The 14,765-nt window shown below is 34.4% G+C and overlaps 1 protein-coding gene across 1 annotated transcript; it reads left to right on the top strand.

Annotated features, from left to right (window-relative positions):
• The first annotated feature begins 2,283 nt into the window (after positions 1-2,283).
• On the top strand, positions 2,284-10,517 carry LOC132314099 (thaumatin-like protein 1b). The gene is made up of 3 exons (XM_059813006.1): positions 2,284-2,521; positions 5,044-5,323; positions 9,833-10,517. Exons 1-3 carry the CDS (start codon positions 2,284-2,286, stop codon positions 10,515-10,517), a joined length of 1,203 nt encoding a protein of 400 aa, XP_059668989.1.
• Positions 10,518-14,765: the final 4,248 nt, after the last annotated feature.

Raw genomic sequence — 14,765 nt, 5'->3', positions numbered from 1 at the left:
GCTCGTTACTTGTCACAGTATCATAAAAGAAAATTGCACTGACTGTGCCTACTTCTCGCCACCATCGTATATCTCATACTTTTCGCCCCATCATATATGGCATGCTTGCAATTAACATAAACACTTTATTTACATGTATCACAATTTAAACACGTATGCACTTAGCAAATAAGCATGCCTTTCAAAACAATAAACATTTAAACAGGTAACAAGTAAGCATGCTTCTTAAACAGTTAAGCACTTTAATACATAAGTCAACTCTCTACCCCTTCTAGGTAAGCCACTACCCGTCGTCCGAAAGGTATTCGAACCTAAAGCTCTGATGCCATTTGTAACATCCTCGAATTTTCTAATAAAATGCTCTAATATCATTTTGTCACGAATCGAAAATGATACCAAATACTAAAAAAAATTTGGCATAACCTCTGCTAAAAAGGGACCTACGCCAACCTACTTAAATGCATATAATATATATATATATATATATATATATATATATATATATATGCAATGGCCTCTCTTGAACCTTCAAAATTTATCTACCCTTTCCGAATTCACAGCAAAATGGACCACATTACACAAATATAACCATTACTAATTTCTCAAAGATATAACATCATCCTCCCTTTCAACATAAGCATTTACATAGTCCCAATTTACATCAAAAGTAATCAAGTATCTTAGTTAAGTTACATGGCCATGATTTGCAAAACACACCTCTTATGGCCCCGTGAATCCAAATAAGGAATAGGACAATAGGAAACGGGGTCATCCTGTATTGGGAAAGTACAACATAATATCCAATCTCATATAAACAATATTATGCTATGGAGTGCAATGCATGCCAATGTCGCTCCCCATTTTCAACATTCAAAAACCTTAACTTTCAAACTGTTAATATAACCCGCCCTTTGGTGACCCCGTAGTGACATGAGAGAAGGATTGGCTAGTGTTCTTGACCCTTGGTACCCCCGCGGCGTCATTTGAGGCCCAGCTAGCTCAACCACGCTAGGGCAATCTCCCTAGTTCCCTCTAGGCTATATTAACACACCGGCCCTTTAGTACCCCCGCGGCGACCGGGTTTTCTCAAAACCCTCTTTATCAAAACTTCTTCCCAAAATTCTCTATTTTTCATTTCAAATCACATTAATACCATCACATGCCCAATGCTAGTGCATGTATGCATCATGCCATATCCATGTTCATTATCCCACAACTAGCTCAAATTTAATTAACATAATATGATTCGCAAGAATTTCCAAGGAAATTACAACATGCTTTCATACAATCAAAATCTAGCATGATAGGCATATGAAAATCAACACTTAGGCATGCTCTTCACATAGGTCAAATAATACACATAGTTACACATTAACTTATATACACAACAACCAAATAATTTGCTAGATTCTATACAAATTAATCATGCTAAACAACAATTCATAAAGGGTTAACTCACAAAAGCACAAGATTGCATGGATTAAAAACCCCTACCTCAAAATTGTGCAAAACCCTCAAAATGGGTTCAAATTTTCGGACTCCCTAAAGTGGCTAAATGCTGAAATTGCTGGTATGGATTTGAAGGCCTCGTCGTGGGCTTCGATTTGCCGCAAACGGCTTCCAAAAATTCTAAATATTGAAGGAGAAATCTTGATTTGAAGTTTGGTACCCAAAAGAAAAAGAAAAATCAAGAAGAAGATGGAGGAAGAGAAAGCTACGGGAGTGAGAGATTTGAGAGACCAAATGTGGTCTCTAGACCACTTAAACAATAGTGGTGGGTCCCTCCACTTTCTTTTCTTTTTTCTTTTTCTTTTGCTTTAAATTTCATTTCACACCACATATATATATAAATGCAACACCATACAAATACCACATAAATTACATAAAATAAAATGCATGAAGTTCAAGTGAACCGAACCAAAATTCCCGTATGCAACAATACCGGTAGCGGGTCCCACACGGAACCGTCCGGCCCAAAAAAATAAATAAATAAATAAATAAATGCGAAATGACCAACCTTGCATTTCAAAGAGTGCCGAACTCAATGAAATGCTCTCAACAACTCACCAACACACTCGGCACACCCCACGGTATCCGGTACACAACACGTGAAAAGACAAAAATGCCCCTGTATGAACGAAATTCTGGAAAACTGGAAAATGGTAAAAATTGGAAACATCACATATTCGGCCTTTTGAGATTGTAGAGAGGATAGGTGAGGTGGCTTATAGATTGTCTTTACCTCCTAGTTTAGCAGCGGTACATGATGTGTTCCATGTGTCGATGTTGAGGAAATGTTTACGAGATGATACACAGGCTATTGAGTGTCAGACTATGGAAATGCGACCTGATATTACAAATGTAGAAGTACCAGAGCGTATTATTGATCGAATGATTAAACATCTACGACACAAGGATATAACATTGGTGAAGGTACAGTGGAGTCACCATGGAGCAGATGAAGCTACATGGGAGTTAGAGTCAGAGATGAAGGAGAATTATCCGCATTTGTTTGATGAAGGTACGCAATTTCGAGGTTGAAATTTATATAAGGGGATTAAAATGTAAGATTCCCAATTTTTTTTTTCTTTTAAGTATATATTATTTATTTTTATTACTGAGTGATTAAATAGGTCTATATATATGGATAATAAGGTAGTTAAGGAAATAAGAATTTTTTTTTAAAATTTAAATTTAGAAAGATAACGTGATGGTAAGATTTTCTCTCACGTTGGCGGAATTCTCTCCAACTGAGCATGATACACGCCATTATATGCAACCGTTGTTGTATTATATTCGGGAGAGAACAATCGCTTGAAAAAAAAAATAATAAAAGTATTTTTTTTTTATTGGAAGAGCTTCAGAGAGCGAGGGGAAGTCCTATGTATAGAAAAAGGTTCAAGAGAAGGAAATTCAAGCGTGATTAATCAGAGAGGAGAGTAGATTTGGGAAGAAGAGCTTTGGAAGCGTTACTACGGCTGAGAAGAATTAGTAGGCAAGTTAATCTCTTCTACGTTTTATTTCCAATTATATGATATATTTAGGCATGAAAATATATTATTTCTATATTAATGGTACTAGTTTTTGTACTAAGCTACTTAAATTGGAACTCTGTTAGATGTGGATAACATGTGCCGTGTAGTTTCTATATGCTTAATCTCGGTTTCCTTCTATTGTTGGGTTCATGAGTTTTAGTCTTTATGGGTTGACTGTTACGAAGTTAAGTAGGATTATACAGGAAGCATGTTCATATATGCAAATCTCTTACTTTGGGTTCATATGGTACATGGAATACCAATATTTTTATTGTGGTTACCTGGGCACGATTCCGTGAGAGTGAGCATTGGATGACTATATATCTAGATTGACTTACAGGGATTACTTGATATGAAAAGTATGTGTGGGGTAGCTAATATATGGAACCATGAGACATGATGATAGATGATGGGTTGACTGACTTCATAAATAACTGTAGTATGAGGATGGAAATTAATTTTGATAATGTAAGGTCTTGAATCATGCATTAATTCATTTGTATGGAGTTGGATTGCAGAGTGACTATATATATATATATATATATATATATATATATATATATGTGTGTGTGTGTGTAATTTATTGTTTAAGCCATATAGATGCTTAATTGGCCAAGGTTTCAGGAACATTAATTGGTGAGTTGGAGAAACTTTTTTTCTGTTTAGAGTTGGGTTGATGGTACTGACAAATGACTTGGGGTGTTAGGATGGATATTTCACTCGCTTAGTTAAACATTATAGGTCATTGGTAATGTTCCATTTAGATGTGATTCGGGGCTGTATATAGAATTAATTTTTCAACCAGTGTGTCATCATTATTATAATAATAATTATTATTATTTTAATGTATCAAGAATAATTATTTACTAAATTAATTAATTATGGATGATAGTCTATAATAAGCTATGTGAAGTCAATATCTAAGTCATTAAAGTATTACTTTAGTAATTGTACTCATTCATATTGGGAAGTGAAAATGGTAGTTATATTTTAAAGGAATGTTAAATGGAATTAAAATAATTAGGTTGGATTTGTTTTTTACCTAATAAGAGATGGTTGGATTCGTTCCTTACCACAAAATTAAAGGTTAGATTTGTTCCTTATCAATCGATGGATGGTTGGATTTGTTCTTTACCACGTAATTTACGGTTGGATTCGTTCCTTATCTATCATTGAATGGTTGGATTTGTTCCTTACTATATATTGAATGATTGGATTCGTTCCTTACTATATATTGAAGGTTTGATTCGTTCTTTACCTATGGTTGTGGGTTGGATTTGTTCTTTACCCAAAATACTTGAATTGGTTCAAGTAATTGAGAATTTAAATGATTAAGGATTTCTTCTGATGGAAGGGTTGAAGTTACCTTATCTAATTAAGCTAGAAGGCTATTACATATTTTTTTTCTTTGCTTATAATATATTGTGCAATTGTTATTAAGGTATAGTAAGAGTTACTTGTTGAACTGTGAGCTCACCCTTTATTTAAACATTGCAGGTAAGGCGCCTATGGAGCAGAATTGATGTTGCTATGACAAGCTTACTTAATAAATGTTTAGTTTATTTCTATTGTATGCAAGACATTTTAGAGTGGAATAATGTAACTAAAGGATTTTGTTCCTCATTGTTTATATGGAACACCTTATCTTTTCCTTATATGTACGGTTACTTATGTCTTGTAAATAATTTATTTATTTGTTTTTATTTTGTTAAATGATGAGATTTAAGTTTTAGTCATGCCATGTAAAGTTTTGGGGCGAGGGAACCCTTTATTGAAATTGGGGCGTGACAATCATTGCCTCAAGGCTTATTGAAAATAAGGTAACACGTGAAGGAGCTACCTTCCGTTTAAAATGATTAACTAAGATGCCCCCAGTCTTTATTTTGAATGACTTGAAAAGGCTAATTCCAGCTGTGAGACAATTGTTAGTCGGTATACTCATCTAAGTCCTACTCATCGCTTCGGCTGAAGAATGATCTCTTATAGCTGGTAACCTTTTCATCCCTAGTGAGAGGGGCTAACCTCTTCTTGTCCTCTTCTTCCTTTCCCTTCCGTGCATTCACGGCGTCTTCAGCGTTCGTGTGTTTCTACGCTCTGATCAACAACTCTACCATGCTGGTGGGAGGTTCTCTAGATAAGGCGAACAAGAATCTGGAGATTTGGAGTCCTCCTATGAAAGCGATCAAAGCCACCTTGTCGTCCACCTCTTTTACCTGCAACATCTCTGTGTTAAATCGGGTAATGTATTCCCAGATTGACTCTCCCTTCTGTTGTTTCACGGTAAACAAGTGGGTTGCTGGCCTCCTATGCTTCTGACCTGCAATGAAGTGGCTCATAAATTGTTTACTCAGTTTTTCGAAGGTATTGATGGTTCCTGGCTTTAGCTTGTTGAACCAAACTCTTGCTGAACCCTTAAGTGTAATGGGAAAAGCTCGGCACATGATTTCATCTGGCACGACGTGTAAATGCATAAGAGCTTGATAGGTCTCTAGGTGATCGAGAGGATCTTTGGTCCCATCGAAGCTTTCGAATGAGGGCATCCTGAACTTGCTAGGCAAGGGGCATTTCATAACAGTGGGGTTGAATGGCAAGTTGGTCCTCTGAACCAGGTCATCTATGGCGGCAGAACCTTTCCCTTTCATAGCCTGCATAACATCTTCCATTTTAGCCTTAAGATCCTGGATCTGTAGGCCAAAATAAGTAACTTTCTCTGTCTTTTCCTTAACATAAAAGGTTGTGCTTATTTGAGAATGGGGATTCCGCGGAGGCGGAGAAAGAGGTTCTCTGTGTCGGTTTCCGACTTCGCTTTGTTCTGCCTTGAACTTGTGAGAAGGATTGTTTTCTCGGTCCTCCTCGTGTTGTTCCCCGTCATTCAGATTGGGAGGATATAGGTCAGACAATTCTTGTTGCGGTGGTGGTCCCACTGGGATAAGATGTTACAGGATCTCTACATTTTGTTGGATCATCTGGTCCATACCCTGATTCAGAATTTGGACCTGTAGTTCTAAGGTTGCAAGTCGTTCCTGGTCATTCGGGACATCTTAGTGTTCACCTGACCCGTCTCTTTGGCCGGATCCCTACAACGATGTTTTTGTTTCAGTTACCATATCGGACTGCAAGTGCATATACCCAACCGAGTAATTGATTTAAGGGTCGGTTCCCACAGACGGCGCCAACTATTGAGGGTGAAATCCACGCAGTCCGATACGGCACCGTTTTCTTACAAAGAAAAAAATAGAAGATCAATGAATCCTGACGGCACCGGTGTGGCGCCTACCAAGAGTTCTCCGACGATCAAGTTAGTCACCGGAGGTCTAAAAGAAAGACAGGGATTTAATAATAGTTTTTGTCGTACCTTATCGACTGGTAGGATCTCATTCTTATAGCCACTTTCCCTTAGTTCATTTGTGAGATCAGAGGAGATCCGTTTGTGCGAGATCAAAGGAGATCGTTTGTTGCCAGATTTGTTGGGATATGATTTACTCCTTTGACTTTCTCAAATTGTGCCAAGATTATTTTTACCCTGTTGAACCACATCGTCTTTCATTATCCTGCATAAGAAATGTCATCATTCTTATCCGATGGAAATCTTTATCTGTGATAACGAAATATTATCGTTCGAAAGTTGAAGAGGTCTGGCGGCTGGTCAAAGTAGGTTAAGTTTATTTTTCTCTATCAGTACTAACAAAAATGTACATGCAATTACATGTAATAAAAACTCTGTATACCAAAGGGAAAAAAATAAAACAAAAGGAAAAATAGTTTACTTTTAATAAAATACCATAGTTTACTTTAATAAAATAGTTTACTTTTAATAAGTCATACAATTTAGTAAGGTAGTTTACTTTAGTAAAATAGTTTATTTTAGTATGACCAAAAAAAAAAAAATTGTTTCTTTTAGTAAGTCTTACAATTCGGTGCTAAGTTCTATCTGCTTACATCACCAGTAATATTTTTAAATTGCCTAAGAAATTCTATCATGTGCTTTATTTTATTTTTTCAGAAAAAAAACATGTCATGCAAGAGACAGAGTGCAAACATTTAAATAATTATTTTTCTTACCTCCAAATTTTTTATTTTATTTTATTTTTTATTTTTTTAAAAAGTCCCTTATCAGTCACTTTATTTAAGAATTTCAAAATATATTTGCAAACAACAATATCCAATGGTTAATTAAGGTTCCATCTTCGGAAAATATATATATATATATATATTTGATCAATACATGAGATGTTATTTATATTTCATTGAATATGCAACCAATTATTACATATAAATGTTTAACTCTCATCTCTACCAGTAACACACAATCAACACTAATACTCTGTTTGGTTGGAGGAATGGAAAAATGATTGAAGGGAGAGGGGAAGGGATGATGTTTCCTCACTTTTTGTTTAGTTGGATGAATAAAGCAACATATATATATATATATATATATATATATATATATATATATATTTTTTTTCTAATATATACTTATTATTTAAAATTCTAAAAATTCTATATCTATTCCAAATTTTTAGGAAGGTTACAAATGAAAAATACATATTTATATTAGTTATTACTTTTTTTCTTTCTCCTCTTCCACCCAATTTTGGGCCAATACAAAAATATAGAGGAGGGATCCCTCCTTGTTGTCTCTCTCTTTCTCTTACTTCCAACCGAATGCGGAAAAGTTATTTTATTCCCTCTCTCATCCCTCCTACCAACCAAACATAGCGTAAAAGAGTTATAACCTTTGAAGAAATGATAACACATGAATTAAATAATATCTTATTTTAAAATTTAACAATATCATAAACTTTAACTAGGTATGCCCTCTAAATACATCTAACATAGTATACATATAAATATAGATTATCTTAAAACAATTCTTGAAAATGATTTTCCTCACTATTCACTAAGGCATGTGGTTTATTGGTATTATTTTTTCTTTTGAATTAATATGTTTAATGATTTTCCTCACGTCTACTACGATGGCTTGTGCTGGAATTTCTTCCGCAAATGAGGACCACGTACTTGGTTCATGCATGACCAAAATTTCAAATTCCAGTCATATTTAAACTCTTCCTAGATCACGGTCACGGTTTTCCGATTACATTAATAATCTTGTACAAAAAATCAATGACAAATTAAAATATCCAAAAACAAACCCTATATATATAACACTATAACCCTATACTACTACTACACAAAACATAACTCACTATTACATTTTTTAAATAAAATGATGAATGCTAGAGTTTTTCTCGCCGCACTTGCCCTTGCCACCATTTTTTATTCCTGTAAGTTTTGTTTTCTTATTTTTTAAGTTATTTTATATTTCCTCTTCAGATATTATACATACATATATATATATATATATATATATATATATATATATATATATATGTATTTATATATGAGTCTTGATCTCTTACTCCTGATGCAACAAGAAAATTAATTCACACTTTTTATATGGAGTATCTAATGGTCATTTTTTAAACCCACCTATATCATTTCCTATTAACATAAAACCACCCTCACTCTATTTTAGTTTTCATATTTAATTTTATCATTACTACCGTAGCAATAAAATGTAATTACCAAAACAAAAATAGAAAAATCTTTGCTATTGCATTATTCAATTTTTATATCTTTGAACACAAGTGTCGGCAAATTCAATAAGAGAGTTTTTGCCACACGTAACTCCTCAAAATCTATTTTAGCTAGTTTGAGGACACCGAGACATCTTAAAATTGAAATAGAAAGAAATTTTGTTCAAACTTTAAATAATAATTTCTCTAATTTCAATTCCAATGTATCAATTCGATATTGCAGAAACTATATTTGTTCGTAAATTTATTTATATTGGACAAGTATATTTATTTGAATTTTAGTATGTGCAAATGCAAAAAAAGAGCAAATACCATTGAACACTAAGATATACAGTAAGCATGACAACCAGATGTTTATGGGGAAAATGTTCTAATATCAAACTACTGCATTCTGCTTAAGTTTGATTGCAAAATTAAAAGATACGGGTAATAAATAGGTATTATTTTTCTTTCAAATAAACATCTAAAGAAAACCAAATTTTAGTAATATATATTGATATTATCTTTCTTTCAAAGATTTCTATTTTTATTTTGGTAATTACCTTTGATGGTTATAAAGGTGGTAATCGTAAAATTAAATATGGAAACTAAGAATATGATGAGGGTGGTTTTGTGTTAAAACAAAAGGATATGAGTGAGTTTGAAAAATGACTGCTAGATTTAATCGAATAGTCTAATATAAAAAGTGTGAGATTAATTTTCTTGCTTCACGGAGAATAAGAGATCAGGACTCATTTATATATATATATTCGTGTGTGAATAATATTGTAGTAGGTGCAAATTCATGATGTGTGTTATTTTCTCTCAAACATTAAGTCCAAAATTAATTTGTATGAAAAAGTTGATGTTGCTTGTTATAGATTCCAACTTGTGGACCAAAATTAATCTCATCCACATTTTATATGAAAAACTCACATTCAAACTTATAAAGGAGTTGAACCCTTTAACCTTTTTATTCTATATTATAAGAAAAACAATACTCAATGATCTTTTATGAACTCAAATGCTTGATGTGTGTGAATATTGATTCATAGGTACACATATATTTCTGTGTCTTAAAAAAAATATTTATGTGAAGCCTATTAAGTATTTACCTAAATGGTTTTGATTTGAATTGAATGCATCAAGGCTCTACATAGTATTTTTATTTAGCGGCTTTTTTTAAAGGTAAGAGATTTAACTATATATATTGTATTACAGGGCTCACTCAGCCACTTTCACATTCACATTCACAAACAGCTGCCCTTACACCATTTGGCCCAGAACCCTCACTGGCGGTGGCGGCGCTCAATTATCGTCGACGGGGTTCGAGTTAGCATCTAAAGCTTCATCATCTCTCAACATGCCTGCCCCGTGGATCGGCCGGTTTTGGGCATGGACTTTTTGCGCCACGGACGCAAGTGGGAAGTTCAGCTGTCAAACTGCCGACTGTGCCTCCGGTCAGATAGGTTGCAATGGTGCCAGTGCAATCCCTCCAGCAACCCTAGTAGAATTAGCCCTGGTAGCCAACAATGGACAAGATTTTTACGATGTTAGCCTAATAGATGGGTTCAGCTTGCCGGTTTCCATCATCCCACAAGGTGGATCCGGCAGCTGCAGCCCCTCTTCCTGCCCGGCTGACGTCAATGCCGAGTGTCCAGCGGATCTTGCGGTGAAAAATTCAGATGGTGCCACAATTAGTTGCAAGACTGCATGCCTAGCATTTGATCAGCCACGGTATTGTTGCACTGGAGCTTATAACACAGAAGCGACTTGTCCACCAACGAACTACTCTCAGTACTTTGAAAAGAAGTGTCCTTTGGCTTCTAGCAATGCCTATGGTGTCACAACTAGCACTTTCACTTGCAATGGACGACCTACAAAAGCTATTACATTCTGTCCATGAGAAATAGGACAGACAAGGGGGAAATTTTTGTTTAGTGGTAACTAAAATAATTTAGAAATAGTAAGTTACGTGTTAATGTCTTAATTTGTACTTGTGGTCACATCACACTTGACCTTGTACAATAAATGTAAAAATAAAACGAACAAGTGGAAGCTGAGGTCTTCCCACTTACAATGAATCAGTGTGCAAATTAATCCTTCTACTCAGTTGATCAGCAAGTATCCATGTTCTTATGCTCATTGTATAACCAATAGGTTCAAACTATATAAGCTTTTTATTATTATTATTATCTTTGGAAGGTAAAAGGCATTTTATTGTGTATGTTTGTTGTCAATGATCAGCATTGGACACCAAGGAAAAAAAAAAGTGAAGTGAATGAAAGAAAATTAAAATTTTCATCATGCAATATTTGATTAGCATAAAAAGTATTCAAAAAAATGAAAGTGAAAATTTTTCATTGTGCATTTGATCAACATGATTTTTTTTTTTAAAGAAAATTATGGGAAATTAACATTTTATGGTTACAATAACATTGAAACTTACTATAGAAGAAATGTCATTATTCTAAGTTCATAACATTTTCTCAAGAAATCAAATTTTTTTATTAATTTTTTTTGTAGAAAAATTTTATAAGAAAGTTAGGTGGTAATGAAAAGTAAGTTTTCGTAAATATTTTCCTTTTCCTCTTAACTAAACTAAAGTATTCAGAAAATTTTCATTTCATTTCTTTAATTTATTTCTATTTCCATCTAACCAAATGGAGCCTTAAAAGACCTTGATAAATCTTGCGACCTATATGCTGGCTTATATTGGTTAAAGACTGTGCAACCATAATATAACTGAAAGCGGGGAATTATTTCCAAAATGAAACCAAAGGACAAATTAATTTTTATTTTCTTTTCTTGGTAAGTCAAATATATTATAGAAATAAAAATGCTGTACAAGAGATGGGGAATGCCTAAAAAGGTTTCAGAGACCTACAAGCCAAAAGGCAACCCAAGCCCAACCAAAACTAACTATAAGAAACTATTACATTTGCAGCTAAACCCAAGAGCAGCAGGCCAGGGAAGGAAGTAGAGCAAGGAGAGAAAGCTACCATCACAAACCATGACAGAGCTTAGGAGATTCCAAGAAAAACCAATCGATCGAGAACTCCCTACAAACATCCAGAGGCTGTTTCACATACAAACATCAATAGGCTATTTCACATACAAACATCAATAGGCTTGCATGTTACCTCCGGTGGATTATGCTTTCTAGTAAAGGCACAATGATTCCTCTCCTTCCGAATGTAGTAGATATACTCGGAGAAACATAGCATGTAGGTCGATGCAATGTTAGATTTTGAGTTGGGTTTCCATAAGGAAGCACCATAGAGTAATGAAGTTGATCAACGCTGCGATCTCCGTAGTATACTCCACATTTATGTGAGCACATATTTGTGAAGGATCTATTGGTGCAGCCTGGTCGATCCTTAGTATTAAGCTATTGGTTAGAGCCAACCAAGTGATAAATGCATGTCTAGGGATATGGTTAGAAAACTAGATGACATGGGACCAAACTTAGAGTAGACCAGGAAGAAGGGTATATAGGGTTTGTTTCAGGTTAAAGATTCCCGATGGGGTTAGAGTCCAGCAAGCTTTATCATTACAATTATCATAAATAGGTGGAGCAAGCTCAGACCTACCAATATATGGGACTCTCTCCCTCTCTCTCTCTCTCTCTCGAAAGAGGGAGTGGAATCTCCATTGATTATGCATCATTTGAGTGCTAATTGTGGCATTATCATCCGACAATGAGGCATTAATAATGACATGATCAATTATTTGATTAAGAGGAACAGAGGGGAGCTAGTAGTCATGCCACAGAGACATGTCATTTCCATCCCCCACTAAATGCTTGATAAAAGGCCTTGCAAGACCTTTAATTTTAAGGAGTATTCTCCAATTCTATTAACTGAGTTGGCTGGTTTTAAGGGACCATAAGCTCTTGTTCTTAACGAGATTAGAATCATTAGAGTAATCCCACTGAAACCATAACGACTCAACCTTATCCCTGAATATATTCCAAATGCTAAGATCGAGGTTCTGTTAAAGTGCAGCAAGGTTAAAGAGACCTATACCCCCATACTCCTTTGGCTTACAGGCATCACACCAGTTAAACTTGGCCCCTATAGATTTCAATTCTACACCAGTCCAAAGGAATCTCCTCAAAATATAGTTGACCTGGTTAATGACCTGTATAAGTAGTATAAAAAGACTAGTAGAAACATACACTCACCCAAATGGACTTGATAAGTTGGTGTCTACTAGCATAGGATAGAAACTCTAAGGTCCAACTAGAAATTGTGAATGTAATTTTCTCAATAAGGGATTTACTTTGATACCCCTCGACTCCGAAACACAGGTTGATCGGGCTAAACCCAAAATTAGGAGATATCAAACAATTAAAGTAATAAATGAACACGGAATACAAAAGATAAATAAGAATAAATAATAAAGTTGAAAAGAAACTAAATAATCATCTTTCATAAAATAATCCAATAAAATAAATCCTCCATTAGTAATTCAAATCCTCTGATACCAGTAACCATTTAGATTACAACTCGGGAATCCATATATGAACCCCTAATAAAAATCTCAACTATAAATAATAATCCAAACTGAAAACATAAAGAAGAATCCTATGTAGAATCAGAAGAGTGAAGTAAACTGTCTCTGCTCAGCACGAATAATCTCTAAGTCTTGAACTAACGAATACCTGAAAAATAATAGTGGCTCAGGCCCACGAACAAGTTCTACTCTACTGCATCCTAATTAAAGACCCGATACACGTATACATCCTAGTCAACTCAACAAAAACTACATAGTCCATATATATATTGTTACACACTAAAGGACTCTTATTGGACTACAGGGCGGCCTCAACCTGAATAGTAGGTAACATGCAAAATGCACATATAGTGGGCATGAGTACCATGATCTAACAGGGAACACAACTATCCACTATATCCAGCTATGCATCCTAGGCAATATACGTGCCCTAACCACTGACCTTGAGACTCGAGCTCATATCATGGCACATATCCATATATATATATATATATATATATATATATATATATATATATATCCATCTTATCCAAATTAAACATAAAAGTAAACTATTTACCATGTTCTTTAAATGGCATGTCATCCAACCGGTTCCGTGGCCTGACATGAATAGATAGGACTAAACTTAATAGTTAATCCATCCATTATATGCCCCCATATCCTGCCCATGGTACATTTAATCCATAATCCAACAATTGATGCAACATATATATTTATACATCAAATAATCCAGAAATAGCATGGTATAAATCATACCGATATTTATTATATATATTTAAGCAATGATGACAATTTAAATAGTATGCAGTTAACTTACATCACAAGTAATTAACCTACATCTCAATTAAATTATATAAATCTTCCTAGCCAAGATTAAAATCATATAAGCACTTATTTAAATTGTTAAAACAATTTAAATATATCAAAGTATCCATTAAACAACATAGAAGTCATTAAAAACCCTATTGTTAAATTCCTTATCATATAAAGGTATATTATGCATTCTGGGAATTTACTCAGCCCTTTTAATAATTAAAAATTGACTAAAATAATTTAAAACGCATTCTGGGCATCCAAGATGTCAAATGTGATACCACAATATTTTCATGTGTAGGTTGGCCAGGCCCACACCCAAAAGCACGGGGATATAAAAAACAAACTGGCAATAATCGAACACAAAATACAAAAGGATAAATAAAAATAAACAAAAATGCTGAAATGAAAACTAAGAAAATAATGTAATATTTAAATCCTCAGAATAAATTTCCATTAATTAATTCTTTTGATACAATTAATCCTCCGGTAATACAACTCGGGAATGCATACTGTGTGGACCCCTAGAAAACCAAAACTGAAAAGTAATAGTAAGAACTGTCTACATCTGAAAACTAAAACATAACTGAAACTCCTATGTAAAATCAGAAGAGTGAAATAGACTAGTCTCTACTCAGCACGAACCATCTCGACACCTGATAAATACTTGAAAAATAATTGTGGGTCAGGCCCACGAACAAGTTCTACCCTACTACAGTCCGAGCAGAGATCCGATACACATATACATCCTAGTTAACTCAACAATAACTAAGTAGTTCGTATATATATAGATATACACTATAAGATGCTCACAAGGCTATAG

The sequence above is a fragment of the Cornus florida genome, unplaced genomic scaffold, assembly GCF_030987335.1.
Source record: "Cornus florida cultivar Cherokee Brave unplaced genomic scaffold, ASM3098733v1 CherokeeBrave_3.0.0_Hap2_Chr06, whole genome shotgun sequence".
Classification (NCBI taxonomy): domain Eukaryota; kingdom Viridiplantae; phylum Streptophyta; class Magnoliopsida; order Cornales; family Cornaceae; genus Cornus; species Cornus florida.
Note: the sequence above shows the minus strand (reverse complement) of the source record. Positions and strands in the feature narration are given on the sequence as shown.

Coding starts and splice junctions, on each gene's coding strand:
- LOC132314099 (XM_059813006.1), top strand. CDS start 2,284: ATGTTGAGGAAATGTTTACGAGATGATACACAGGCTATTGAGTGTCAG. Junction 2,522..5,043: donor TCCGCATTTGTTTGATGAAG/GTACGCAATTTC, acceptor TTTCATCCCTAG/TGAGAGGGGCTAACCTCTTC. Junction 5,324..9,832: donor TGTTGTTTCACGGTAAACAA/GTGGGTTGCTGG, acceptor ATTGTATTACAG/GGCTCACTCAGCCACTTTCA.